This window comes from Panonychus citri, unplaced genomic scaffold, assembly GCF_014898815.1.
Source record: "Panonychus citri isolate SS breed McGregor unplaced genomic scaffold, ASM1489881v1 Contig00092, whole genome shotgun sequence".
In the NCBI taxonomy this organism is placed as follows: domain Eukaryota; kingdom Metazoa; phylum Arthropoda; class Arachnida; order Trombidiformes; family Tetranychidae; genus Panonychus; species Panonychus citri.
In genome coordinates, this window is record NW_026515497.1 from 867,796 (window position 1) to 894,311 (window position 26,516).

At 32.8% G+C, this 26,516-nt stretch overlaps 8 protein-coding genes and 1 long non-coding RNA gene across 13 annotated transcripts; 4 read left to right on the top strand and 5 right to left on the bottom strand.

Annotated features, from left to right (window-relative positions):
• Window positions 1-62: 62 nt before the first annotated feature.
• On the bottom strand, window positions 63-4,220 carry LOC128387683 (uncharacterized). The gene is made up of 5 exons (XM_053346926.1): window positions 4,049-4,220; window positions 3,920-3,945; window positions 2,868-2,881; window positions 2,306-2,442; window positions 63-1,339 (listed from the first exon to the last, which is right to left on the bottom strand). Exons 1-5 carry the CDS (start codon window positions 4,069-4,071, stop codon window positions 181-183), a joined length of 1,359 nt encoding a protein of 452 aa, XP_053202901.1. The 5' UTR covers window positions 4,072-4,220; the 3' UTR covers window positions 63-180.
• LOC128387738 (uncharacterized) lies at window positions 1,942-3,321 on the bottom strand. Its single transcript, XR_008325163.1, has 2 exons — window positions 2,264-3,321; window positions 1,942-2,066 (listed from the first exon to the last, which is right to left on the bottom strand). It is a non-coding gene; the product is annotated as an uncharacterized LOC128387738 (long non-coding RNA).
• Window positions 4,221-4,438: 218 nt separating the features above from the next.
• LOC128387722 (uncharacterized) lies at window positions 4,439-6,358 on the top strand. The gene is given in 5 exon segments (XM_053346979.1): window positions 4,439-5,049; window positions 5,114-5,272; window positions 5,352-5,360; window positions 5,363-5,785; window positions 5,882-6,358. Coding segments are annotated over 5 exon segments (1,365 nt in total). The 5' UTR covers window positions 4,439-4,742; the 3' UTR covers window positions 6,349-6,358.
• A 49-nt stretch (window positions 6,359-6,407) lies between these two features.
• On the bottom strand, window positions 6,408-8,100 carry LOC128387734 (ubiquitin-conjugating enzyme E2 C-like). 2 transcript variants are annotated; one of them, XM_053346996.1, is made up of 4 exons: window positions 7,943-8,100; window positions 7,576-7,745; window positions 7,291-7,465; window positions 6,408-7,188 (listed from the first exon to the last, which is right to left on the bottom strand). In XM_053346996.1, exons 2-4 carry the CDS (start codon window positions 7,725-7,727, stop codon window positions 7,009-7,011), a joined length of 507 nt encoding a protein of 168 aa, XP_053202971.1. In that variant the 5' UTR covers window positions 7,728-7,745; window positions 7,943-8,100; the 3' UTR covers window positions 6,408-7,008. The 2 variants fall into 2 exon arrangements, with proteins under 2 accessions (XP_053202971.1, XP_053202972.1); XM_053346997.1 differs by lacking the exon at window positions 7,943-8,100 and having other exon boundaries at window positions 7,576-7,936.
• Window positions 8,101-8,409: 309 nt separating this feature from the next.
• On the bottom strand, window positions 8,410-12,847 carry LOC128387725 (inositol-tetrakisphosphate 1-kinase-like). 2 transcript variants are annotated; one of them, XM_053346985.1, is made up of 9 exons: window positions 12,591-12,847; window positions 11,768-12,023; window positions 11,566-11,683; window positions 11,139-11,234; window positions 11,010-11,053; window positions 10,400-10,559; window positions 9,484-9,720; window positions 9,241-9,396; window positions 8,410-8,961 (listed from the first exon to the last, which is right to left on the bottom strand). In XM_053346985.1, exons 2-9 carry the CDS (start codon window positions 11,993-11,995, stop codon window positions 8,918-8,920), a joined length of 1,083 nt encoding a protein of 360 aa, XP_053202960.1. In that variant the 5' UTR covers window positions 11,996-12,023; window positions 12,591-12,847; the 3' UTR covers window positions 8,410-8,917. The 2 variants fall into 2 exon arrangements, with proteins under 2 accessions (XP_053202960.1, XP_053202962.1); XM_053346987.1 differs by having other exon boundaries at window positions 12,771-12,789.
• A 71-nt stretch (window positions 12,848-12,918) lies between these two features.
• On the top strand, window positions 12,919-16,631 carry LOC128387718 (uncharacterized). Of its 2 annotated transcripts, none has more exons than XM_053346969.1 (5): window positions 12,919-13,243; window positions 13,454-15,213; window positions 15,278-15,415; window positions 15,475-16,319; window positions 16,491-16,631. In XM_053346969.1, exons 2-5 carry the CDS (start codon window positions 13,847-13,849, stop codon window positions 16,610-16,612), a joined length of 2,472 nt encoding a protein of 823 aa, XP_053202944.1. In that variant the 5' UTR covers window positions 12,919-13,243; window positions 13,454-13,846; the 3' UTR covers window positions 16,613-16,631. The 2 variants fall into 2 exon arrangements, with proteins under 2 accessions (XP_053202944.1, XP_053202945.1); XM_053346970.1 differs by having other exon boundaries at window positions 13,897-15,213.
• LOC128387720 (mesoderm induction early response protein 1-like) lies at window positions 16,402-20,385 on the bottom strand. Of its 2 annotated transcripts, none has more exons than XM_053346976.1 (6): window positions 20,179-20,385; window positions 19,406-19,523; window positions 18,811-18,947; window positions 17,763-18,716; window positions 17,548-17,675; window positions 16,402-17,477 (listed from the first exon to the last, which is right to left on the bottom strand). In XM_053346976.1, exons 2-6 carry the CDS (start codon window positions 19,467-19,469, stop codon window positions 16,850-16,852), a joined length of 1,911 nt encoding a protein of 636 aa, XP_053202951.1. In that variant the 5' UTR covers window positions 19,470-19,523; window positions 20,179-20,385; the 3' UTR covers window positions 16,402-16,849. The 2 variants fall into 2 exon arrangements, with proteins under 2 accessions (XP_053202951.1, XP_053202950.1); XM_053346975.1 differs by lacking the exon at window positions 20,179-20,385 and adding an exon at window positions 19,797-19,993.
• A 143-nt stretch (window positions 20,386-20,528) lies between these two features.
• On the top strand, window positions 20,529-21,561 carry LOC128387736 (40S ribosomal protein S12-like). The gene is made up of 3 exons (XM_053347000.1): window positions 20,529-20,689; window positions 20,851-20,961; window positions 21,218-21,561. The coding sequence occupies exons 1-3, from the start codon at window positions 20,673-20,675 to the stop codon at window positions 21,489-21,491; spliced, it is 402 nt and encodes a 133-aa protein (XP_053202975.1). The 5' UTR covers window positions 20,529-20,672; the 3' UTR covers window positions 21,492-21,561.
• A 153-nt stretch (window positions 21,562-21,714) lies between these two features.
• On the top strand, window positions 21,715-25,808 carry LOC128387717 (ATP-dependent RNA helicase DHX8-like). The gene is given in 2 exon segments (XM_053346968.1): window positions 21,715-24,543; window positions 24,546-25,808. Coding segments are annotated over 2 exon segments (3,723 nt in total). The 5' UTR covers window positions 21,715-21,932; the 3' UTR covers window positions 25,658-25,808.
• The last annotated feature ends 708 nt before the right edge of the window (window positions 25,809-26,516 follow it).

Here is a 26,516-nt window from a genome sequence, read left to right on the forward strand (position 1 = left end):
AAACAGCCTGTTGATTGTTACTCCTATGGAAGTGGATTCACAAAATATGACACACATGAAGATATTAATAAGATTTATTTATTCTACCATTTTCTCGGCTTAATTGTTAGTCCTTTTAATTTGAAGATTGATTGTTGATCAAATTTTTCAGTTTTCGTTAAAATTTTTCGCTAACTTAATTCAATGATTTAAACTCGAATCCCAAAAGGTTGGAATCTCTTCCCAGAGGTGAAAATGTTGCAATGTATTGAAATTAAATTCCGAATGTGAGTTGACGGCAAAAATTGGAGTCGATTCGTTACAGTTTTCATCCAGAGAAATTAATTCTTGGATCATCGGAGTAAATTGTTCATTAGTGATGATTAAACAATTGTCTGGTTTAGTTGAATTGAAATTTTTAACATTTCCCATGAAAACTTGATAATTTATCTCAAGTTTGCATTTAGATGATGGTAACAGTTGATGAAGATTTTGCTCTTGAGGTCCGGCGATTTTAATTATCTCATGTAACTTATTAATGTCGATAATTTTTGTCTGATCAATTAGCGGTTTAAGGCCATTGTTGTGGTCGATTAAACTTGAATTCGGTAATTGGTCCAAGATATTTTCCTTAGAACGAAGGTCATCATTAAGCTCTAATACGGTTGATTCTTCATCGAATATGATTGATGAATTTTCTCTCGGTTCCATTAATCGTTTGTACTCTGACCAATTTGCCGTTTTAGCGAAACTTGTCCCATTTAGAAACATTGGCCTTCGAAGTGGAGTAACGACCACTTGTAGATTGTTAAAATTTGATCTGCAACTTGGTTTGTATGTAAGTCGATTGATCTTTTCATTCAAATGATCTGTGATTGTCTTAACATCAAGACTAGAATTGGATTGATCCTTTGTAAGTGATTTTTTATCATCACATTTAAATGATTTAAGTTTGAATCCTAAACGAGTTAAATAAGAGTAAATTTGGTAATTTCTTCCAAGTTGATTGTTCGATAAAATTAATTGGTATGCACTTTGAAGGCTTAATTGAGCTCCCATGTAGTTAACTAGAATAGATTCACATTCCATCAGGAAAATTGTCTCTTCAGGTGAATACATTAGTTGATTGTTTTCCATAAATCCCATCCATGGAGATCGTTTCTTTGTACTAATCACTTTACTTGATTTACTTTCGGGAATCCATTCAGCTAATCCCATTTCATTAGAAGATCTCACTCGATCTCTTCCAAGTAATTCAAACCGATCTTCAAGTTGCCGATTAACTTCCTGTTCAATTGTCACCATTACACCAGGAGATGGAATCTCTTCTCGTTTGATTGACAAATTACTCGAGTTGAACCTTTGATGGAAAAAATTTCTCAATTTAATCAATTGATTTGAATAAATGTTCATTCCAACAATTAAAAGTTAATTGTGAAATTATAAGTTGAAGAAGAAAGAGAATCAACTAATCCGATGATATTGTGCCACTCATCAAATGTGTCATTATTATCCTTTGGATTGATTTTGTAGTGTTGAAAATTATCAACAACTATCATCCGATGAATTTAGTTAATTGTTTGGTTGCATCTTAATTATGATTAAATCATTATGGAAATACACAGAACATATAGTGAAAGTTCATTGCCAAGTTTATTTTCCAATCTATTGTCCAAACGATCGGCACCATCGAACCTTAAATTACAACATCGACAAAAGGTCCAACCTTCAATTCTCAACCACAAAAAATCACCTTTCAAGTGCTCAACTCATTTAAATACATTCAATTGTTTCCGTTTCATTTATTCATAAATGATTAACCACAATTAAATTATTCACCGACCGATCATCAAAAGCTACAATCAACTAATCTCGAGATCAGAATCTAGCTAATTAACAAGATTAATTTAAGATCAGTGCAATTGATTTTTGAACAAAGAAATTGATGAAACTCAATTTGAATTCATGTTGATTTGGTTTTATTTCAGCTTAAACCGTTGATTGTTGACATGATTAGTAATTCTTGTTGATCATTTGATTATAGTTACAAAGGTTTGTTTTTCATTGTTGTTCGCGAAATCTGGACACTTGACAGAGAGAGAGAGAGAGAGAGAGAGAGACAGACAGATAAAGAGATAGAGATAGAGAGAGAGAGAGAGAGAGACACAGATATTGTGAGATATAAAGAGATGATGATAATGATGATGGTGAGAGAAGAAAAGAGATGATGAGGTTCAAAATTAGAACAGAGAAGGTGATGAAAATGTAGCAAAAAATAACTAACAGTGTAGGCTTGGTTCTCATTTAGTCTTGGTTCTAATCTTGCATTTCCTCAGGTAGTTCATGAGGATTGATGATTCCTGGTACTGTCATTTGAAGTTTTCGTTTCTCGGCTTCTGTTACTCTCATGGCTTCTTCTCTTTCTTCGAGGTATAAGTCACTATCATCTTCACCCGCGAATTCCTGGAATACAAATAAAAGAAAAATAAATCAATTAGTTAAACAGTGAATAGAAAAAAAGGCCAAAACAAGAAATACTACGTGGCATTTCGCCGAGCTTCGACCGAGTTTTTCTCGAATAACTTTTACTTTTATAGTATTCAGGCCTCAGACTCAAGTTATGGAAGTTTGAGCGATATTCAACTGTCATATTTCAATATCAAGGTCATTCTGGTCATTCTGTTAAGTTACGGTTTCAAGGTCACTTCATGGGCAGAATCTACAGGGCATTTCACCAAGTTTCCAACAAGTTTTTCTCGAATAACTATTTTGTTTTTGAGTGTTGAGACCCCATACTCGAGTTATGGTAGTTTGGGCCATACTCAATTGTCATATTAAAATATCGAGGTCATTTTGGTCATTCTGTTAGGATACTGTTTCAAGGTCACTTCATGGGCAGAATCTATTCGAATTGAAAAAAAAATTATATGCTCAAAACATAAAGGTTTCTCGACTTTCACTCTTTGTGTTACAATAAAATTAATGAAAATTGAATGCCAAGGTATCCAAATAAAAAATGCTATATCTCTGCAACTAAACCTGTCCTGAAGTTGTCACCCGAAACCATTCAGTCAGCACTTGATGAATTGAACTATGTTCATGAATTCGCATAACCAGGACCGTTTGATAGTTGTGCTGTAAGTCAGTTTATTATCCTAATGGAACATGATTTCAATTCTCATTAACCTCTGTTAAAAAAACATCAAAACCTTTCAATACGATCAAAAGCTCAATCGATTGGGAAAAATTTCTGAATCACAGTAAATTACTCTATTGATTATGAGAATACAATAAAGCTTATCTATCGAAATATGGTCATTAATCAGTGTTTTTTTCTTTTGAATAGTAAACATGACTATAGTAAAATTAATGAAAATTGAATCTGCTATTTCTCTGCAACTAAACATGTCCTAAAGTAATCACCATGTCTGAAGCTCCAACATTGAGTCTTAATTTGATTCTGGTCATGAAGTGACCTTGAAACCGTAACTTAACAGAATGACCAGAATGACCTTGATAATGGGATATGACCGTTGAATATCGCTCAAACTTCCATAACCTTGGTCTTTCGAAAATATATCTATTTCCCAATTGATTTTACGATTACACTTTCGTGTGTAGAAAGAGATGACAAGATTGACTAGTAGAACGTTGTACCGGTCTGCCATTTTGTTAAGTTAGGTTAGGTTAGTCTTTCTGAATAGAGCTGAGACATTTAATGTTTGAAGGAAACTCGTGCCGTACATTTATACGATCTAAAGAATGAGATGTTTTGTGCTGTGGTTGTTACAAAATATAAATAAAAAAGCAAAAAGAGAAAGAGGAAGAGAGTCAAAGAAATAAACTAATTTTATTAAACTACGCGTCAAATGAGAGAGAAACAAAAAGTAAAAGCGGTTAATTCCTTTTCCGTCTCATCTTTTTCTCCCTTGATAGAGACACTTTAATTCCAATAATTGTTCACCACTAATCAGAAGAAGAAACAGAAAAGAATTGGAAATAAACAACTAAATATAAACACAAAAGAAAACAAAAAGAAAACCAAAAATATCCTTATCCATATTCTTACCTTAACAATAAAGATTTATCCATTTCTTTATCTATCCAAAAACCACTATAACTGCATCAGAATGTGGATAATTAGTAAACTAAATTAGATTTACAATTAAGAAAATGAGAGATGAAAAAGTAAATAAGATTCGCAATTATAATAATAACATAACATTAAAATGAGAATCAAATGAATCAGAAAAAAAACTAAACAGAAAACAGCTGATCGATTATGAATGAAAAGAGGTTAAATCAACATGTAATTATTACCAAAGTAAATCAAGTCATCGCAACTAATTAATTTCTTTTGATAGTCAAGATACTAATTAATGAGAATATTAACAATTGGAGATAATTTTATCATTAGAAAATCAATAGAATCTAATTGGAAATGATTAACCACCTGTGAAGATGTGAAAGTAAACCAAAGGAAAAGATTTACCCGCGTAAACAATTGAAACATTTTGATGGAAAAAATTTCTCAATTTAATCAATTGATTTGAATAAATGTTCATTCCAACAATTAAAAGTTAATTGTGAAATTATAAGTTGAAGGAGAAAGAGAATCAACTAATCCGATGATATTGTGCCACTCATCAAATGTGTCATTATTATCCTTTGGATTGATTTTGTAGTGTTGAAAATTATCAACAACGATCATCCGATGAATTTAGTTAATTGTTTGGTTGCATCTTAATTATGATTAAATCATTATGGAAATACACAGAACATATAGTGAAAGTTCATTGCCAAGTTTATTTTCCAATCTATTGTCCAAACGATCGGCACCATCGAACCTTAAATTACAACATCGACAAAAGGTCCAACCTTCAATCGCCACATTACCAAGGATAATTAGGTTAATTGTTACATTTGCTTGTTTCATTGAAATTGGTATAACAACATCATTAACTGGTGTCTTATTACTTGACCTGAAAGAAGCTCTTGAATTTTTACGTGAAAATAAATCATTAATTATAATCAACATATCGGCTGGGGATGTTGTTGGAACCTTAATTGGTTAGAGCAATTTGGGTTTTCTTTTTCTTGTTAACAATTAATTGATTATTATCTTTGTCTTTAGGTGGATATTTGGCTGATCGAGTTAGAGCAGAAAAATTGTCATGTGCTAATCTTATGATAACCGCATTAGCAGGTTTCGGATTAAATTTGGCAACTAATCAATGGATTATCTTGGTTTGTTTCATCATATTGGGTTTTACCAATGCTTTTCTTGAGATTGGTGAGTTTGGACAATTTAAATTGTTGGTGTACCAATTTAGCCGATTCACTTTTCTTTTCCTTTGTTGTTCACTAATTAGTTATGGAGGTTTGATAATCAATCTATGGGCTGGTTATGGTGGCAAAATAACTCACATGGCTTATTTTTTTTACGGATTAGGAACAATAGTTAGCCCACTTTTGGTTTCTCCTTTTATTGATCAACAACCACCGACCAATGGAACAACAATTAGCCATCCACAATTAACTCGAGCCTTCATTCCGTATAAAATAGTCGCTTTCTATTGTCTTTTCTTGTCCATTTTCTTGGGTGCAATTAGTTTCACCGAAGATGTGAATATTGATCAATCTGGAGTCAAGATAAGGTCAAAACCCGACAAGGTCAAGGTTAATCTTGAAATTATGATTTTCTTTTTCCTATTAACTCAATCAATCTCTGGACTTGATTCTTCATTCGGTTTACTATTGATGAACTTTGCTGTTTCCTCTGGAAATGGATTCACAAAATATGAAGGTGACACACAAAGATTATTAAAACCTTAATTCTCATCGTAATTGTTAATCCTTTTAATCCGAAAATTGATTGTCTTTGTTTTTCCAATCATTCAAGGTATCCAATTATCGGCTGCTTATTGGATCATCTATACATTCACACGGATCATCACAATGCTCTTGATGAGTTATGTTCATGATCGTGAATTGATGTTCCTTCATTTGGGTATCACCGGTACAGGAATTATCCTCCTTTGGATTAATTATTCAAAAAAATCGTTCCTTTGGATCAGCACCATCATCATCGGGGCCGGAGTTTCACCAACATCTCCACTGGTCCTTTCGTATTTCAATTCGTACATTAAAGTGACCGGTAAAATTGCGACAATTTTCATGCTCGCCGATTGTTTTGGTGAATTTTTCTATCCAACTTTGATTGATTACACACTTAATCACAATCCATTATCCTTTGTCCATGGAATCATTTTAACTGTTTTCTCCTCGATTATTTATCTTGTCTGTATCAATTATCTTCTCAAATTGCGTGAAAAAAAGCTTGTTGTTGCAGTTGAAGAAGTTGATTAACCTAAGAAAAAAGGAAATTATTTCCAAGCAATTAATGTGAATAAATTGATTGGATTACATTTTTGTTTTGCTCATGCGAATAGAAAATACATTTTGTTTATCGATCATCAGGGTTGACACTTTTGAACTGTTCACATAAGTAAAAAGTTCATTTTGACATTACATTCGTGTATAAATATTACATCATGTTAAAATACATCAAGTTGTACATTTAGTGTCTTTTGATGGAGATAATTAGCCTTGGATCGCAATTAAATAATCTCAGGTGTGTAAATGATAATCAGTCTTTTGTTTTTTCAGAGAAATAAGTTTGATTTAGCAGAAAAGTTAATTGGATCTGCATTAATAAGATTAGCTATGATTGTACTATTGTTTGGACTTAAAGGTGGAGAAGAGAAAAAGAGATTAATTCTATTCTATCCACTTTGAGGTTTGAAAAAAAACGGAAGTTGTTTCAGCGATTATAATTTCAGCTGCTCTTCTGTTCCTATAGGTAATATTAGGGTAAACTTATATCAATAAGGATATTTTCATTAAGAAATGTCAACGAAATTGGTATGAAAATTTTGGGATCGAAACTAGAGAGAGACGGAGAGACTTAAACTAAACGTTAAAAATATAGTACAAATTGTTGGGTGTATCGCCTAATGAGAGGAAAAATTATTGTAAAGATTTTTTTTCTCCTTTTGCATGTTGTGATAACATGATCTTTTTGAACTCTGGTTTCTTCCAATTATTGGCCGCGTCAATATCCAATGGATCATCGAGATTGGGTTCGTTGAGAAGAGATTGGATTGATAATAATACCGATCTTATGTCATATGATGCAGTCCATTTGTCCTGAAAAAGAAAACATAAAATAATGAAACCAATAAGAACACGTTAGGAAAAATAAGCGAGCAACAAAAAGACTAGTAATTTAAGGTGATAAATGACACTAACCTTAAGGATGTCCAGACAAATTGCTCCAGAAGAATCAATATTTGGATGATAGCAATGACTGATGAATCTGATGACAGGTGGGACATAAGGATATTCATTTGTGAATCTAAGATTCAACTTGAATTTCAGATTCTCATAGACAGTGTCTTTGGGTCCTTCAATAGTGGCAACCCACCTAGAGGAGGAAAATTAAGAACGGAGTTTTATAATTATGAATACAGAGTAACAAGTAGACAGCTTGTGTCATCAAAACCAAGATTAAGATTCTCCCAAATAACCACTTACTTGAATAGATTATCTTCCTGAGGAAAGGCAGAAATACCTTTATCACTGCTCATTACAAGATCCATCAATTCCTTCCGTAAACGGTTAGATGCATGAGATTTAACATCTCGAGTTGAGTTGGTGGGACGATTTTCACCGGAAGCAGAAGACATTATGAGTAAATGAAAGATCTAACAGTGATAGAGATAAGTAAAAGATGAGAAATTAATTAGATGATTAACAAGAAGAAGAAATGAAAATTCTATTCCAAACAAGGTGTCAATAGAAAATAGATGGTTAGAAGAAGAGAGAAAAAAACAATATAGAGAAGAAAAGGGAGAGAGAGAGAAAGAGAGAGAAAGAGAACAATTAATCCAAAGTGATTAACCTTTTCCAAGGAGTTCAAATGATCAAAAGAATCAACTTAATGATGACGAAGATTTTAAAATGAGACAATTTAAACTGATTTAAGTTGCTTTTGGTGACGATTTATTATTAATAATTACCAAAGAGATGAGATAATTAGATTTAAATTCTCACTTCTTCAATCTGATTGGTCGAAATTCTTCGACAGTTGTGCCACCTGCCAGGTGCTTTTCTCATTAGTCTTTTTCTTTTTTTGAATCGACAATTTGTTTCTTTGTGAACAATTTTAAATTCAATTGAATTGATTCAAATTCACAATTAGATTGTTTCTGAATAGAATTGACTGAATTAAGAAAATAACACTTGTTGACTCTCTGCAACGAGAATTTTGATTTTTTGTTGCAATCCGATAAATTGTTTCTCTTTCTTGTTCTTTTTATTTGAAAGAAATTAACAAATATTTTGATTTTTGTTTTTTTCTCTCGTTAGTTGAACATTTAAACTTAAATTGTATTTTCTAATTAAATAGTTTTGTGTTGATGTAGAGCAAAGTCAAACATTTTTGATGAAAAAACAACGGGAAAGGTATTAATAAAAGTGTCCGTTTTGTTGCTCAATGTTTACTTCAAGGGAGAATGATATTTTTGTTGTTTAATTAGTCAACTTATTGGATAAGTTAATTAATATTAGTTAGCATCATTATAATTGATTTTTTTGCGTGATTCGAGTGGTTTTCAGCGGGGAAAGGGTGATGAATATCTGCATTATATGATACACAAAGAAGTTGCTGGATACAAAATAACATATAAGCAGTTATACCAAAAAAGAAAACAAAAAAAATACATGTAATAATTATTGGCCAATTTTTTTTCCTGGGAGACAAAAGAGAGAGAGAGAGAGAGAAAGGGAGAAACTTGTTCATCATCTTGTTTATATCATGCGATTCCTTTTCATCCGTTCATTTGTGAAATTTTATCATCTCATTGAACATCATTCCCTATTTGAGTGAGCTTTTCTTCCGTTGAAGATTCAAACGTGTTCCTGTAATAATAAGAAGTGAGGAAAAACAAATTATATTAGTAAAAGATTCAAATCATCAATGGAAATTGAGAATTGAAATAAAAAAATTTGGTCAATGGTAAAGAAGAAAATTTCAACATTATCCTGATAATCGTAAGAATAGTTTGTAACTAATAAAGGGAACTTTTAGTTGATATAATGTGTTAATATGGTCTTCTTTTTCCGTGGATCAAATTTCTACTTAATCATTATCATCAACTTCTTAGTTATCTAATCAGTATTTAGACGATAAAGATGAACCTTTTTTATTTTCATCACACGAATCAGATGTATCGATACCCGAATCAGATTCAATTAGATTATCACTTTTCTCTGGGGATGCTTGTTTTTTGGATCGAACCATACTTGACACCATTTCTGCTATTAAATCAATATGATTGGTGACACCATCATAGCCTGAAGGGTACGAAAGAGAGAGAGAGAGAGAAAGTTAAATAATTAATTAGTTGAAAGTGTAAAAGAAATGAAGAAAGGAAAACAAACCTGGAAATATATTCATGTCTATTATCAAATATCGATCTGTCTCATTTTCAATAATGAGATCAATGCCAAACAAATTTAAACCAAGAATAGTTCGTAGGATATTTACAAGCTTGGAGACAATTTCATCATTAACTATTGGAGTTGGTCCTCCTTCATCATCTTCATCTAATTCAGTTAATCTAGAAGATGAGTTAGCTTTAGATACATCAGGACTGTCAAAATGGAGCGTTGGAAAATCTAAGGAGAGAAAAGAAATCAAGTGAAAAACAATTTAAATGTTATTTTTAAAATGATTTATCCAAATAGTGGTAAATTTTGGAGGTTGAAATGATAAATTAGATTTAAATAGACAACTTAAATATCAATAGATTGAATATTAGGAGGATAGATTAAGTTGGTAATCAGTTCACAAGCAAAAAGAGTAAATAATTTAAAGTTAATCAGTTAAATTGCTGAATATTATAATAACAGTAAATCTGAATAATCTCTAAATTATCTCAAAGTAAAAACTAAACTTTTTCATTCCATTAGTGGCCATACTTAGAAGTAAACAAGAAACTATGAAAACAAAATCATAAATTAACTTGTAAACAAGATGATAACAATTAGAACGAAAAATATATTAATTACTGACGAAGCTCATAAATCAAAGTCGAGGTTGTGTATTGGTGAGAATGGAATATCTTTACTGACAAGGTCATGATTAATTCATGTTTTTATCTGAAACGACATTTCAATTAATCAGTTGTTGATTATGACTGGAAATAAATTGTTATATTGTTGAGAAAAAATTAAAGAGTAAAATAATCTTTTCATTGAGCTAATCTGTGATTCTTTCACTAACTACAAATGGTGATTTATCAAGTTTTAATGAAGATTATTAATTTTTTGATGGATTATCATTATTTTTACCAACCTCCAGCCTTGAAATTTTTTAAAGATGGTCGATCAACAACAAAATATTTCTCATGGATCACAAAAATTTTGAATAACTTTGCATTATGGTTGATAAATGTTTGGGCAACACAAGGTGGGTTAATATCCTTCAATCCCTTTTCATTGAAGATCAAAGACATCTAAAAGAAATTAGAATTAAACAAATAATAACATGATTAGAATGATGATGATAGAAGATGAAAAGAGAGAATGGGATTCTGATAATAAGTTATCGAGAGGATAAAAAGTTTGGCATAAAGACAAGGTTTTCTTTCATCAATAGAATTGATCTAGACATGTAATTGTGAAACAATTTGAGAAACTGTTTACATAATTTACAGTTAATTCGTTGATTATTTAATTAGAGAGGATTTGGTAGTTCTGTTGAATTAGTAATGAGTAGTTCATTAGTGTAACGGATGAAACGTTGACATTTCTCTAGGAGTAATTAAATATTCATTAATTGGTTAGAAATAGAGAAAGAGGGATAAAGAGAGAGAGAGAGAGAGATTGGGAAAGTTAATTGTTTGGTTTTTTAGGAATTGTTATCAATTAGTTATTGGTGAAAATAATGAGAAAAAAATGGGCACCTGATGAGCAAAAGAGCCTCCATGTGCTTCCAACGGCTTGCAAACTACAAACAAAATACGACGAGGAGAAAGTACAATATAGAAAATGTCACCCTCCCGGTAAAATGTTTCATCTTCTTGGTAACTCACCAAATGGAAATTTAACACCATTAGCAATCAATTTTTGTCGATTAATTTCACTATCTTTACTGGTGAGTTCCACAAATGTAGGAGTGAAAAATCCCTCTGTCAGAATAGGAAAAAAAGAGAGAAAATTATTAGAGAAAATTGTAATGATGAATGATGAAAATTCATGTAATTTGTTACAATGAAAATCATTTAGAAAATACGTATAACATTTGATATCTTTTTATTTCCTAATGACGTTCACGGATTCAGGTGAAAAATATAATTTCTTTATCAATGGAAATGATTTATCTATTAGCCATAACGATGTTATGAAAATACAAATACGTTTCTTCATATAACGTGAGTGAATATAAATCTATATATAAAATTGATAGTAATTTATCAAAGTGATTTCATTCAATTGTTTATCAATAACAGAGAAACAAACCTTTAGAGGCTAATGGACAGTCCTTGATTATTCTGTATTGTTCATAACGATTTAGAAGAGTCCAAAGATTGGGCAAAGGGTCAATAATAACAACTTGTGGATTTAATTTAACATAATTCTGCATAAATTTGACAAGAGAGAGAGAGAGAGATTATGAGAAGGAGGTAGAGAGAAAGAAAAAAAATACAAGAAAAAGTGTTACCTGAAAAGCATTGATAATTTGGGAAGCTTTCTCATCACCAGAATCAGCTTTAATCAAAATATCTGATAGTTTATGGATTATAGCAACAAAAGGACCTTGAACGGTCAAATCTTCATCAAGATCAAGTCTAACTAGATTGAAACCAATGGCAGACAATTTAAGCTCCAATTCTTGTTGATTAAATCGTTGGGTTTTCTTTTCACTCCACCAGTAGCCAACTTTAGCCATTGATACTGATGTAGTGTTGATTTGGTAACTGTTCAGGTTGAAATTGGTAATGTTGAGTTGTTGTTGTTGGTGGTGATGATGGGCAGATTTGTTGAATGATGTCGTAATTGGATTAAGATGATAATAAAGAATTGGAGAAAAAAAAATATAAGAATGAGATTAACGTTTGACAGAAAGGTATTAAAATTGTAAGTGTAAACAAGAGGGAAAACAGAGGAAAATAATAATCAAGATAAAATTATTACTAATCACAGAAACAAAGATAATCAAAATGACATGGTGATAATAGTAATTGTGAGTGAGTGTGTAAATGTTGGTTTCAAGGAGGGAACAATAATAATCAAATCAAGTGGAAAAACAAAAATAAAGCCAACCCAACACACTAACACAGACACGGTTTGGAATATGAGAAAATGAGAAAAGAGGCAGAAAGAGAGAAAAGGAAAGAGAAAGAGAAATTGGTAAGAAAATATGTGAATGTGAAGTTCACATTGTGAACAAGTAAAGAAAAAGAGAGAGAAAGAGAGAGGGAAAGAGGGAAAAAGCAAGAGAAAAAGTAGAAAATTCTTGATGAATTATTGAAAGAGACACATACCAAGCTGAAAAGAGAAAGAGACAGAGATGATGATGATGATGATGGGTAGAGAGAGAAAGAGAAAAGAAAAAGAGAAGAGAAGAGAAAAAAAATAGAATAGAATATGAGTGAAAAAGAATATAAATTAAACACTGGTTTTCTTTTTCCTTTTATTCTATCACTGGAAACTGAATTAATTACTTTATGATGGAATGTTGAAGTTACACTATAAGAACAATTAACTTAATCACTATTAACAAGTGAACATCAAGTTAATTGTTAACGTTGATCTTCATTGTTGATTCTTCCATAAGCCAACACACATTTTCAATTCTCTCTGGAGACTCGAATGTGGGGACATCTGTTGATAGAATCTCAATAATCTCATTGGAAACTTTTTCTTTTTTCTTTTAATGTTATTGTTTCAATTTCTTCGGTTCTTTTATTTTAAATTGTTCACTAATTCTACTTTTAATTAGTCTAATTAGTTATAGAGGGGAACAAAAAAGAAAGATGAAAAGTGTCCATTCCAAACGAAATGATTCAAATCATAGGAAGAAAACAGGTTTAGCTTTTTTCTCTATGAAACTTGGACTGTTTTGTTTACTTCTCATAAGTAGTACTAATTGTGGTTAATTGTGTTGTAATACTGTGGAAACAAATTTAAATTATAGGTAAGTTGTTGATTGTTCACTTTAATTTGCGTTTATTTATTGTTGAAAAGTATCACTTGGTTTACTTTCATGTGTTGAGAGAAACTTGGTCATCAGTCTATTGGGTCAACATTTAGTTTGTTTTCATTTTGTGACTTGTGTTTCTAAATCAGTTTATAATTAGTGTTTCAACCTTCAGCCAATTTAAATCCTCTTATTATCCGTTTTCAGGACGTTGATTGCGTCGTTGGTCACGTGGTGAGAGAGAAAAAAATCTCCTTTTTGTTAATGAGGAAATGAAATAATTCAAAATTTCCCGAAAGAGCAACAACAATAATGGAAGTAAACATTTTCTCTCCATCATTATGATTCCATTATTATGGTTACCATTTTCTTTTTTTCTTCAACTCAACTGATTTACTAATTAGTTACATTTAATGTGGATCCATGTGATTGTTGATTAACTGTTCCAATTTATTAGTACCCGTTTCTTTTCAATCTAAATGTGAACCAAGAATATTGTTGTTGATACTTATTGTTTAGTCTCTTGTTTTTGAGACTTGGAGACAATTTTAGTGTTAATCATATTTTTTTTTCTGTTTTTCAATTGTCTCAATTAACGTGATGAATTCAACTGTTTGTAACCATTCACATAATTTTAACAACTCATTAAGTCAACGATGTTCAACCTGTGGATTCACAAAGGGAGCTCAAAATGATAATCAAAGGATCGTTGGATCTTCATCTAATTCATTAGGAGTTTGTTTATTATCACCATCAACAGTTAACGAAGTGTCTACTGATTTAATAATATTATCATCTGAATCTTCATCATCATCTCCATCAACAGCTTCAACAACCAAGGCATCAATCAATACGGTTGTTAACAAAATGGCCGTTGCTAAATCGGCCTCAAATTCATCGATAATCAAATACATTTACGATCTTCCATATCATGTTCGTAAATCTCTATGTGATTTATTGGATGCTGATGGAAGTTGGCGCCAATTGGGTGGTCAGTATATGGAAATTAATGACACACAATTAACTTTAATCTCTCATGCAATCTTACGAAATGGATCACCAACTAATGACCTACTGGTTCGTTGGGAACAAACTAATGGTCAAGTACGAAATTTATTCAAATACCTTCATGATATGGGTCATAGGAGAGCGATGATAATCTTGGCTCCTCATGTTGACCTTAAACTGCGACAAATTTGCTTAGGATCATCTGATGCTGATGATGAAGATGATTTAACTTTTTATGGTAAAAATATTTTACCAATTGGTGTCAATAGTGTAAATGATAATCAATTACAATCGATAAACAATGATATTGATAATATGGGTAATAATTATATCGGTGCTGTTAGAAGTGCAACTAATCAATCCAGAGGATTAATTAACAATGACAATGAGATTAATGAAAATAACACTAATGGTCCTTTGGTAACTCATCGTTATAATCCACCAGGTAAATCAAAAGGTATTGCAATTGAATCAAATTATCGTGATGGTGAAAAAAGTCATCAACAAATTGCTGGAAATGTTGGTATTGTTGATAATGATAAAAGGATTCATCATCTTCACCATCATCATCATCCAACAGCACCAACACCAAGCTATTCAATGGAGCAGAAAATTGTCAATCAAGGTCGTTGGAATGACCTGAGCGTTGAAAGTGCCGCAATCGCCGCTGTACCAGTTAATCCAGTGAGAGAAGAACCATCAAAACAAATTAATTTACCAGCGAACGCAAAAAGATCAAATTATCGAGACAAAAGTATCTCCGTTACACCTTCGGTGACCTCGAACTCCGAAGACGATTTTTTGGAAGGACTCGAAATACCTTACAAGGAACTACTGATTTCTACCGACGATTTCAGTAAAGATCGGATAATTGGTCGAGGTGGATTCGGTGTCGTTTACAAGGGAATCTGGAAAGGAACCGAAGTGGCCATTAAAAAGCTAAAGAGCGTTAATAGCATGTAAGCATTTGATTACAAGCGAATCAATCAAGAGTGTTAATTGTACCCATTTCTTATCAATCAGGCATCAGGCAAAGATTGAACTTCGAGCTTTGAATCAGTACAGAATCGACAATATTTTACCGCTTTATGGGATAAGCTTAGATGGACCCGAAGCTTGTCTACTGTACCAATATATGCCGAATGGTTCACTCGAAGATAGGTAAGAATAGGTTCGAAAATTTTGTTCAAATTTACTGAATTTTATTTTCTTATTATCAGATTACTTTGTAAGGGAAATACTTTCCCATTAACATGGGACCAACGAGCGTCCATTGGTGAAGGTCTCGCTAAAGCGTTGAATTTTTTACACACACTTCGAGGTAAACCATTGGTCCATGGGGATGTGAAAAGTGCTAATGTGCTACTCGATTCTCAATATCAATGTAAACTTGGTGATTTTGGACTCGCTCGACAAATTATGTCCTCTAAAAGTGGAGGTAATTATACTCATCTAACGGTGACCTCTGTTCACGGTACTTGTGTTTATTTGCCTCCGGAGTATTTGAGAAACAAAATGTTGAGTCCCGCAGTCGATGTGTTCAGTTATGGTATCGTTATGCTGGAAATGGCAACTGGTCGAAGGGCTTATGATGGTAAACGATTACTTCTTGAATTGGTCCAGGAAGAATTCGCAGCTTCGCAATTAGATGAATCAAGGAAAGATTGTATTCGATTGAAAGATCCTCGAATGGGTTTGACTGTTGAAGAAAACCATTGGTTCACTAATTTAATTAGATTGGGTCTCGATTGTGCCAATAAGATGATCAAAAAACGTCCACTTATGGGTCAAGTCTTGGAATATTATGATCAGACTAAAACTCGTGAAAGAATCCGAAGGTTAAGCGCTGGATCGGCCAATGGTGGTTCCTCCATAATCTCTGAGTTGAAAACTCCTCTTGAATTGAAACTTTATTACGAAATGACTCGAGAAACTAATCAACAATTAGAGGAAAATAATCATCAACAACCAACCGGATCAACTGTTTATCCAATTGAAAATTCAACTGATAGATCAACAGTTTTTTCATCCGTTCGCCAAACCGTTTCATCAGTTGGTTATAATGGTAAGTTGGTGATTAGTTTGATTTCAAAGAATAAATAATTATTCAGTTTTTGAGAAAATAAGGATCACACATTTGGATAACCTTTTGTTTTAAATAATCGATTTAATCAACAATCAATGTGAAGTTTAAAAAGATGATTAACTTAAAGTGTTTCCAATTTGATTGTTTCAGATTTGGCTCAAGAAGACGTTTCAATCCAACATCATGACACTGGAAACGAGATAATACCTTTACTTACTGAGTTAGGTATTGGTGATGAAAATACAATCAATGCATCTTCAGAAAATTATTAAGATTTAATTTGAATGTTTGGGTAATTGTACACACAATACACCACAAATTAATCGTAAAAACAAAAATTTTCTCAAGCAAAAGCAAAAAAAGCTCACACTTGTTTCTTTTAACCAAAAAAAAAGAGATGATGAGATGATGAAAATTGGACAATTGATATTGTATCAATGATCATAATTTATATATAACAGTATTATTTTTTTTTGGAAAAGTGATTCTGTTTGATTTACCAAATATACTTATCCATCCACAATATTCATTCTCATTTTTGTAAGTGGAGAGAATAAATCGGAAGCGGATGTCGTCTTGGATGGATTACTATTGCTAGAATTATTTTGTACATTTTCACGGGACAAGCCGCTATTTAAAGATTCGTTGATTGTACCAGAAACTGCAACATTACTATTTAAAGTTTCAGGTCCATTATTTGGTGACGATAATGAAGTTAAATTATTAGTGGCGGTGGAGGTGGTAGTGGTAGTGGTTGATGCTGATGAAGATGTAGATGATAAAGTTGATGATGATGTTGTTGTTGATGTTGGTGCTGTTGTATTAGTAGTTGAAGTACTACAATTGCTGGATTTTCCCGCGTTACTACTTCCAATAGGACTTCCATTTGTTTGATGAAGTCCAGAAGAATCGGTTAAAACGTCAGAAGAGACAGTTTCTTTAGTTGATGTTGCAATTGTCGCATTAGAAGACTGTTGACCTCCACTAACGTTTCCACCGGATGAATTATGATTATAATGAATAATGGAATATGATCCATGGGATTGATTTCGAGTGTAATTTGATGTGGACATGTTCATGGAATGAGCCTGGAGAGCTAAATTTTCTTGTTCGTCAATGAACCTATCCATATAATCACTGATGGTTGAAAAAAGGAAAGAGTAACAATTAGAAAAAATTTTCAATGTTATTTGGAATTTTAACTTACGTTGTTCCTGGATGCAGAGAATACTTTTTCTTTTCGACTCGCCATTTACTGGCATACATATCATGTCTTTCCGTTTTTTTCCATAGATAATAAAACTGTACTAACTCTCCAACCGATCTCGTTGATACCTGATCATAACGAAAGTGTTAAAATAAAACAATCAATGAATATTGTAGAGAAGAAAAATTTATGATGAAAATGGAAAAACGATTTACCTTATTTTTCTGAATTTGATGAAAATCTTTACCATAAACTCTTATTCCATCTTCAAAATTGATACACTCTTCTTCTGACCATGGACTCATAGTCTCAAATGGATTATTTTGTTGCATTTTTTTCCTCCTCAAAGCTTCATCAACATTGTGACCACACTGATGGAGTAAATAGAGAGCTACTTCATCATCTCTTATACTATTGGTCATGGGTAAATTTGTAGTTTCCCTTAAAGGAGTTGGTTGATTTAATGAGGATGTTGATAAAGGAGCACTTGCTGGATCACAACTTTTATTATTTCCACTGGATGAACTCAATGTTTCTAAATTTTCCGCAGTATCGAAGGAAGAAATTTGTCTCAGAAAATTTACCACGATATCTTCGGTTAAAACGTATGCATCCCAAAGAAGTTTATCCTCATTCTCATAAGGTGGAACATTTCCATAACCATTCAATCCTTCAGGAATCACAGCTTGATAATCTGAACCAACTTGAATGGTCCTCCTCCAATCACCTTCACCTTCTTCATCGTCTCCATCTTCTTCTTCATCGTCGTCATCATCATCCTCTTCATCATCTTCCATATCTGAACATTCTTGATCAATTAATAAATTAGTGTTAGTCAAACCAACAGCGGTTGAAGGAAGTGACCACTGAGAAGACAATTCTTCCAATTGTTTTGATGAACGAGTTGTTGTAGTCGTAGTTGTGGTAGTAGTAGTAGTTGTTGTTGTTGTTCCGACCTGATCGGTAGAGGATTGATTGACTTGTGAGTCGTGACTAGCATTTGCTGTGGCATCCTCAGCGTAGCTACAATTACTTTCTTTACCATTATCATTATCACCATGATTAGTAGATGCTCGTTGAGTTGATTCTTGAGAAGATTTATCCGCCTTGTTATTAGATTGTTGATAACCATAAAGTGCAAGAAGCTCTTCGATTGGCATCTCACCTTCCTATTAAAACGTTTAAAAATCCACAGAAAACCATTTGATTACAATGAGATGAATGGAATAAGATTTCCAATACAATTAATTGAAATAAACTTACCTTTTTCAGATCACTAATCTCGTTTGTTATATTACTACAATCGTCATTTGCCTCCTCTTCTTCGAGCGTATGTTCGTCGTCAAAATCGTTAATCAACATCTCAGCTGAAGGATCAAAATCTTGATCACTGTCATTGGCTAATGAAAAGAAAACAGAAAAATATAAGTAAATGATAATAACCTAACAACATAATAAAAGATTTAATTAAAATCACTTGAGAATAAAAATCTTTCTCAGAATTGGATTACTTCATTATCATTAAGATTATGTATTCTGAAACCTCCAATACAAAGGAAAAGTATATATTGATTGTTAATAATGATTAGAGAAATTTAATCCAAAGAAAACAACTCAAAGAAAGATATAAATGAGAGAAAATTAAAATAAACAATGAAATGTGAGTAATTTAAATCATCTTCTCAAATATTGTTCGGAAAATAGCTAAACTATAACTGATTAATTGACAGAAGAGACGGAATATTATCTCAAAAGAAAAACTACAGTAGATTAACTAAAGACAAGTAATTCAAATAGTAATTAAATTCGCTTTTAAAGCAAAAACTTGAAAGATAATTAAAAGAAACGATCAACTCACCTGATGGAGTGTTACTCCCCGATGTTGGCGAGGGCTTATTCATCCCATCAACATTAGCATTCATCGGTGAAGATAAACCAAAAACAATCAAACTTGGATAAGAATTAAATTGTCAAAACTGTAAAAGAGAATAGAAAATAATAGAAAAAAGAAAACGAAAACGAGTTGGTTAAAAGAAGCGCAGATTTGTTATCATCGTATCCTCTCCCTCTTTTCTACATTTATCTTTCTTCATCCCAAATGAGAGAGAGAGAGAGAGAGAAAGAGAAGAAAAAAGAAAACAAAACAAAAAAAAAGAGAAAGGAAGGAAAATAAAAAAAAGAAAGAGAATAAAAATTCTACAGACAGAGAAAAAGAAAGAGGATAAAAAAATAGAAAGAGAAAAACGTACCAGAGATTATAGAAAAGAGTAAAGATGAAAAATGCACAGAGAGAATAAATTAATTTCTAAATTATTTGTAACCAATTATTATTTGAAACTAAGTGAGAGAGATGTTTAGAATTGTTAGATTAGAATAATTTAGTTAATTTCATCAACAATTAAAAGAATATTTTGTTAATGTCTAATCAATGGAAACAAACAAAATGAACTTGGGCCTAGAAAATTGAAAAGAAAGAAAATTTTTTGACAGAAATGATCAGGTAGCTCCATCTAAGGATTAACCATAAGACCATCAATCTGTTTACTCTGGAAATTAATTATTCTTTCAATTAATTAACCTTCTTTTTCCTTAAATTTCTTTAAATTGTTCACAATTAATTCATCAACTTACCTCGATTAACCTTCGATCTTCATCCAACACTCCAATCCAACGATGGAAATCCAATGGTTTCAAAGAATAGAAATTGTTACTTTTCTTTTCGTTTCATTTTCTCTCTTCAAGATGACGAATTTATTCAAATTCTTTTCCATGGTCATTTTCTATTCTATCAACCCCACCGATAGAATAATCATTTTCGACCTCATGAAATTGTCATGAGATTAAAAGTAACGTTTTAACATTTAGATTAAAGGTAAGATTTAACTTTGCGAGTTGTCGCTCTCTTCGTATATTCCGCTATCAATGAGTTGCCATTCGTTTCCCTGACAACCACCACCAGGCAGCTCTTTAGGAAAATAGGTTTTCCGTTTCCGAGTGAAGAAAACATTTAGAATTAGTTTTTGTCTTAATTAATTTAATTGTCTTTTTCTCTCGCAATCTAAATTGATTGTTGTTTTTTCTTATTCTCATTTTAGTTGTAAAGACCATATTAACTATTAGAAATCATGTCTGTCGAAGTTGGGTAAGTAGCTAATTTTTAATTCTAAAAAGTGATGACTTAGCTTCTTAATTCAACATGTTCTCTTCTCGGTTAATATTGATGATATTTTAACCGGTCAGTTAATTGTTTTACTATGCTAATTGTAACCGTTTCCATGATTTTCTTTTCTTTTTTATTTCTAGGCCTGATGGACAAATGGATATCCATGTTGCTCTTCAACAAGTTCTTAAAACTTCACTAATTCACAATGGTTTGGCCAGAGGTTTACATGAGGCTGCTAAAGCTTTAGACAAGTGAGTAAACCTAATTGATCACTTGCTATGACTAAAAGGATCCCAAATTGAACTATTAATTATTATTAGTCTTAATGATGACTATGCTTTCTAAGGCTCTCTCTTCCTAATTGGAGAAAAGGTCTTGCTCCTCGTGAGGAATCATGTATTATCTGATGATGACTATAATAATTATAAGATTCACTTAAATCCATCTAATTATGTTGAATTATTCAATTCTAATCTTATTTCCATTTTTCTCTTCCACTTATAACAGGAGACAAGCTCAACTATGTATTTTGGCAACAGATTGCGATGAACCCATGTACCTTAAATTGGTCGAAGCCTTGTGTAAGGAACATCAAATTTCTCTAATCAAATTAGATGACAATAAAAAATTAGGTGAATGGGCTGGTTTATGTAAAATCGACAAAGATGGAAAAGCAAGAAAAGTTGTTGGATGCAAATGTGTAGTGGTTAAAGATTTTGGAAAAGAAACAACTGCCCAAGATGTAATTACAGAATATTTAAAAACAAGAGCAACTGCTTAAATAAATGTTCTCTAATATCTCAAACATCAACAATTGATTTGTTTAAATTAAAGATTGTATCAAAAGAAAATTTATAAATTGTTATTCTAATTTTTAAACCGACAAATAACTCAATTAACGTAACCATGTTTATAATCGATGAGAAGAAAAATCGAAAAACAGTCAATCGATTTCTCTCTTTCTTTTCTCTTACTTTTTCCTTTGAAAAATCGATAATCGATTTAAATCGATCCACTCGACATTCTATAGAAGTTTTTTTTTATTCCAATGAGTTTGTTTTTCTTTTTGATTAGTGACTTGAAATCGTTTATTATTTAATTTCTTTCATTGGATTGGTTTTAATTTAGTTGTTGTTTGATGTGTTTAAGTGTTTGCGGTTATATTGTTTCACTTGTGTTCTTCATTTGTTCAAATTAAAAGTGTTTCTGTTGACTTGTTAAAATGGAAATTGAAGATTTGGAAAAGCTTGAATATTTATCTCTCGTTTCAAAGGTTTGCTCTGAATTAGAGAATCATTTAGGAATAAATGATAAAGATTTAGCCGAATATATAATACATTTGGCTGACGAAAATGATACATTTGACAAATTTAAAAAGGTTCTCATTGAAAATGATCCTGATTTAACTGATTCTCTCATTGCCAATCTATTGAGAATCATCACTCGGATGAGACCAAAGAAATCAGCTGTTGAAGATAAGCCTGTTATTCAAGCAACTTCTAAAGACGATTTAGCTATTAAGAGGATTCTTTATCCAGGCCTTGCCATTCCTAATGATTTTGCTGCCAGTAGAAAATTATTAAAAGACTCAGATGATGATGAAGATGATAAGAAAGAAATTGTCAATTCAAAAGCTTTTTTTGAGCAGATGGAATCTTCTAAAAAGATTGATGCTGATATCGATGACACTATGGCCTTACTGGAGTCTCTTGCTCCTAGTGAAGATAATAAGGAACTGGCCTCATCAAATAAGCATTCAAGAAGTCACAGAAAAAGGAGTCGAAGTAGAAGTCAATCAAGAGAAAGAGATTCACGTCATCATCGATCATCTAGACATAGAGATCGGTCAAGATCTCGATCACATGATAGATCAAGGAGATATGAATCAAAGCGGCATAGGAGTCGATCAAGAGATGGTTCAGGTCGCCATCGTAGAAGTAGATCAAAGGAATCATCCAATCGCCATCGTAGAAGTGATAGTGATGAAAGAAGATCTCATTCAAATCGATATGCTGATAAAAAACCGGCAAGAGAGCAGAAACAATTACCTCTTGAACCAGAAGTTGGGGCTATTTATGATGGAAAGGTTTCCAATATTATGAAGTTTGGTTGTTTTGTACAATTGGAAGGACTTAAGAAACGATGGGAAGGATTGGTTCATATATCACAACTTCGACGTGAAGGTCGAGTTAATGATGTCTGTGATGTTGTTTCTCGTGGACAGAAAGTCAAAGTAAAAGTAATTTCTTTTAATGGACAAAAAACAAGCCTTTCAATGAGTGATGTTAATCAAGAAACTGGTGAAGATTTAGGAAATCGTAATAGTTTTGGTAAAAAGCCATTAGACATCGATCAAGCTGATGATTCAATCACTCGTAATCCTGATCGACCTGCTATGTTACCCCTCGAAGATACTCGAGCCAATGATGAAGATATTGACAATAGACGAAGAATAATCCAAAGAATATCATCTCCAGAGAAATGGGAATTAACTCAAATGTTACACGCAAATGCGATTGATAAATCAGCTCTTCCCGAATTTGATGAAACCACCGGCTTATTACCAAAGCCGGATGAAGATGATAACGAAGATATTGAAGTAGAAACCATTGAAGATCCAACACCATTCCGTCGAGGTCATGGACGTTCAGCTCAAGAATTAAGTCCAGTTAGAATAGTAAAAAATCCCGATGGTTCTCTGGCACAATCAGCCATGATGCAATCAGCTTTAGCCAAAGAGCGGCGAGAGTTGAAACAACAGGCAAGAGACGCTGAGATAGAAGGAGCTCCTTCAGGCTTGAATAAAAATTGGATCGACCCAATGGCAGAAAATGAAAGTCGTGGACTAGCAGCAAACGCCAGGTCATCAAACAGTGTCCCTGAATTACCTGAATGGAAAAAGCATATAAGCGGTGGGACGAAAGCATCGTACGGTAAAAAGACTCAATTGTCCATAATCGAGCAGAGAGAAAGTCTTCCCATCTTCAAGTTGAAAGATGAACTGATCAAGGCAGTTGCAGATAATCAAATCTTAATTGTTATCGGTGAAACGGGTTCAGGTAAAACGACACAGATCACTCAGTATCTCGCCGATGCAGGTTATATTTCTCGAGGTAAAATTGGCTGTACTCAACCAAGAAGAGTGGCTGCAATGTCGGTTGCCAAACGTGTCGCTGAAGAGTTTGGTTGTCGATTGGGACAAGAAGTTGGTTATACTATTCGTTTCGAGGATTGTACAAGCCCAGAGACTTTAATTAAATACATGACAGACGGAATGTTACTTCGTGAATGTTTAATTGACTCCGATTTAAATGGTTATTCAATTATCATGTTGGACGAGGCTCATGAACGGACAATTCATACCGATGTTTTATTTGGATTATTGAAACAGGCGGTTAAAAAAAGACCAGAACTTAAATTGATTGTCACTTCTGCTACTTTGGATGCAGTTAAATTTTCATCATACTTTTTTGAAGCTCCCATTTTCACTATTCCCGGAAGGAGTTATCCTGTTGAAATTTTATATACAAAAGAACCGGAAACTGATTATTTAGACGCATCTTTGATCACCGTAATGCAAATTCATTTGACCGAAGCACCAGGCGATGTATTACTTTTCTTAACTGGTCAAGAAGAGATCGATTCGGCTTGTGAAACTTTATACGAACGAATGAAGTCCCTTGGACCTGAAGTTCCCGAATTATTGATTCTCCCCGTTTACTCAGCTTTACCCAGTGAGATGCAAAGTCGCATTTTCGAACCTGCCCCGCCAGGATCTCGAAAAGTTATTATCGCGACCAATATCGCTGAAACGTCTCTTACAATTGATGGAATTTTTTCGTCATTGATCCAGGATTCGTGAAGCAAAATGTTTACAACCCAAAGACCGGAATGGACGCACTTGTAGTCACTCCGATCAGTCAAGCGCAAGCTAAACAAAGAGCTGGACGTGCAGGTAGAACTGGACCTGGAAAATGTTATCGACTTTACACCGAAAGAGCTTACAGAGACGAAATGTTAACTACACCAGTTCCTGAAATTCAACGAACAAATTTAGCCTCAACTGTACTTCAATTAAAAGCCATGGGAATCAATGATTTAATCTCTTTCGATTTCATGGACGCTCCACCAACCGAATCTCTAATCATCGCGATGGAACAACTTTACTCACTTTCCGCTCTCGATGAAGAAGGTCTTCTCACTCGACTCGGCCGTCGAATGGCTGAATTTCCTCTTGAACCCATGTTATCAAAAATTTTAATCATGTCCGTGAATTTAGGCTGTTCTGATGAAATTTTAACGATCGTCTCCATGTTATCAGTGCAAAATGTTTTCTACCGACCGAAGGATAAACAAGCTCTTGCAGACGCTAAAAAGGCCAAATTCAACCAAATGGAAGGTGATCATTGTACTTTACTCGCAGTTTTTAATTCTTGGAAATTGAATAAATTTGCAAGCATTTGGTGTCACGAGAATTTTGTCCAAGCTCGAACACTTAAACGAGCCCAAGATGTAAGGAAACAATTACTTGGAATTATGGATCGACATAAATTAGATGTTGTCTCGTGTGGTCGAAACACGGCAAGAGTTCAGAAAGCGATTTGTTCCGGATTTTTCAGAAATGCAGCGAAAAAAGATCCACAAGAAGGATATCGAACTCTCGTCGACAATCAAGTGGTCTACATTCACCCGTCAAGTTCATTATTTAATCGACAACCTGAATGGGTAATTTACCACGAATTAGTTTTAACAACCAAAGAATATATGAGAGAAGTGACAACAATCGACCCAAAATGGCTCGTTGAATTTGCACCATCATTTTTCAAGTTCTCTGATCCAACCAAATTAAGTAAGAACAAGAAACAACAGCGATTAGAACCTTTGTACAATAAATACGAGGAACCAAATTCTTGGAGAATATCCAAAGTTCGTAGAAGAAGAAATTAGTTTCAATAATCAAATGTGAATAATTGTAAACAAAAGAGAAACAACTAATTTATATTTAAAAAAATGGATCAATAAGATTAGGTGATTGTTCAGCTGATCAATTAACGCATAATTTGACATAAATAAAGTTATGCAAATGATTAAAAACAAATTTTCTTGTTTCCATTTAACTGACGATTTATTTTATTCAATTGTTCACAAGTTATAAGATTGTAATTGTAATAATATCAAAGAGTCACATTATGACCTCGGTATGGTTTGAATAATGTTGAGTCAAGGTCAAGGTCAGTGTTTGCAAGGTCAAGTTCCCTCCTTTTTATCCAAATTGCAAGATATTCATCACCTTTCAGTTCATCGAATGTTTCAAAACCCGAAGTTAAGATGAGATAATGAGATTTTACCTCTTCCACCGACCATAAGTGATTTTGGCTTGGATCTTCGCGAAATTGGACACCACGTTGTAGGTATTTCCAGTTCAATATATAACGAGTTTGTCTAATAAATAGAACGGCCAAATAAAATTGCTGGTCCACATTCAACACTGGAAACTTATTCAAAGTATTCTTGTGATAATGGTCGGCAACACATTTATTTAGAGCAACATCCAGAGATCTCCTTCGATAGAACTTTTTATAATCCGCTAACGTGAAAGTAAATTCAGGATCCATTTTAAATTAGAATTGAAAACTTACAATCAAAATCAACTGATTTAAAAGTTATTGAGAAAAAGGATATAGAGAAAACAAAAAAGTAACTTAAGACAAACTGAATATCAGTAACTGAAATGATCGATTGAGAATCAGACTGTTGAGAATAAGAATCGATCCAAAAATTCAAAAATTTGGACCAAAGTTGTAAT

What these genes read in the sequence shown, in the direction of transcription:
- LOC128387683 (XM_053346926.1), bottom strand. Translation starts at nt 4,071, where the DNA reads ATGGATAAATCTTTATTGTTAAG. An exon ending in GATAAATCTTTATTGTTAAG is followed by an intron (nt 3,946 to 4,048) that starts GTAAGAATATGG and finishes TCTTCTGATTAG; the next exon opens with TGGTGAACAATTATTGGAAT. An exon ending in CATGAACTACCTGAGGAAAT is followed by an intron (nt 1,340 to 2,305) that starts GCAAGATTAGAA and finishes TTTCCATCAAAG; the next exon opens with GTTCAACTCGAGTAATTTGT.
- LOC128387734 (XM_053346996.1), bottom strand. Translation starts at nt 7,727, where the DNA reads ATGTCTTCTGCTTCCGGTGAAAATCGTCCCACCAACTCAACTCGAGAT. An exon ending in CAGGAAGATAATCTATTCAA is followed by an intron (nt 7,466 to 7,575) that starts GTAAGTGGTTAT and finishes TTCCTCCTCTAG; the next exon opens with GTGGGTTGCCACTATTGAAG. An exon ending in TTTGTCTGGACATCCTTAAG is followed by an intron (nt 7,189 to 7,290) that starts GTTAGTGTCATT and finishes TTTCTTTTTCAG; the next exon opens with GACAAATGGACTGCATCATA.
- LOC128387725 (XM_053346985.1), bottom strand. Translation starts at nt 11,995, where the DNA reads ATGGCTAAAGTTGGCTACTGGTGGAGTGAAAAGAAAACCCAACGATTT. An exon ending in AAATTATCAATGCTTTTCAG is followed by an intron (nt 11,684 to 11,767) that starts GTAACACTTTTT and finishes AAATTTATGCAG; the next exon opens with AATTATGTTAAATTAAATCC. An exon ending in GTGTGATGAAAATAAAAAAG is followed by an intron (nt 8,962 to 9,240) that starts GTTCATCTTTAT and finishes TTATTATTACAG; the next exon opens with GAACACGTTTGAATCTTCAA.
- LOC128387718 (XM_053346969.1), top strand. Translation starts at nt 13,847, where the DNA reads ATGAATTCAACTGTTTGTAACCATTCACATAATTTTAACAACTCATTA. An exon ending in CTAAAGAGCGTTAATAGCAT is followed by an intron (nt 15,214 to 15,277) that starts GTAAGCATTTGA and finishes CTTATCAATCAG; the next exon opens with GCATCAGGCAAAGATTGAAC. An exon ending in TTCATCAGTTGGTTATAATG is followed by an intron (nt 16,320 to 16,490) that starts GTAAGTTGGTGA and finishes TGATTGTTTCAG; the next exon opens with ATTTGGCTCAAGAAGACGTT.
- LOC128387720 (XM_053346976.1), bottom strand. Translation starts at nt 19,469, where the DNA reads ATGAATGCTAATGTTGATGGGATGAATAAGCCCTCGCCAACATCGGGG. An exon ending in GGGGAGTAACACTCCATCAG is followed by an intron (nt 18,948 to 19,405) that starts GTGAGTTGATCG and finishes TCTTTTCATTAG; the next exon opens with CCAATGACAGTGATCAAGAT. An exon ending in ATCAAATTCAGAAAAATAAG is followed by an intron (nt 17,676 to 17,762) that starts GTAAATCGTTTT and finishes CGTTATGATCAG; the next exon opens with GTATCAACGAGATCGGTTGG.
- LOC128387736 (XM_053347000.1), top strand. An exon ending in GCTGCTAAAGCTTTAGACAA is followed by an intron (nt 20,962 to 21,217) that starts GTGAGTAAACCT and finishes CACTTATAACAG; the next exon opens with GAGACAAGCTCAACTATGTA.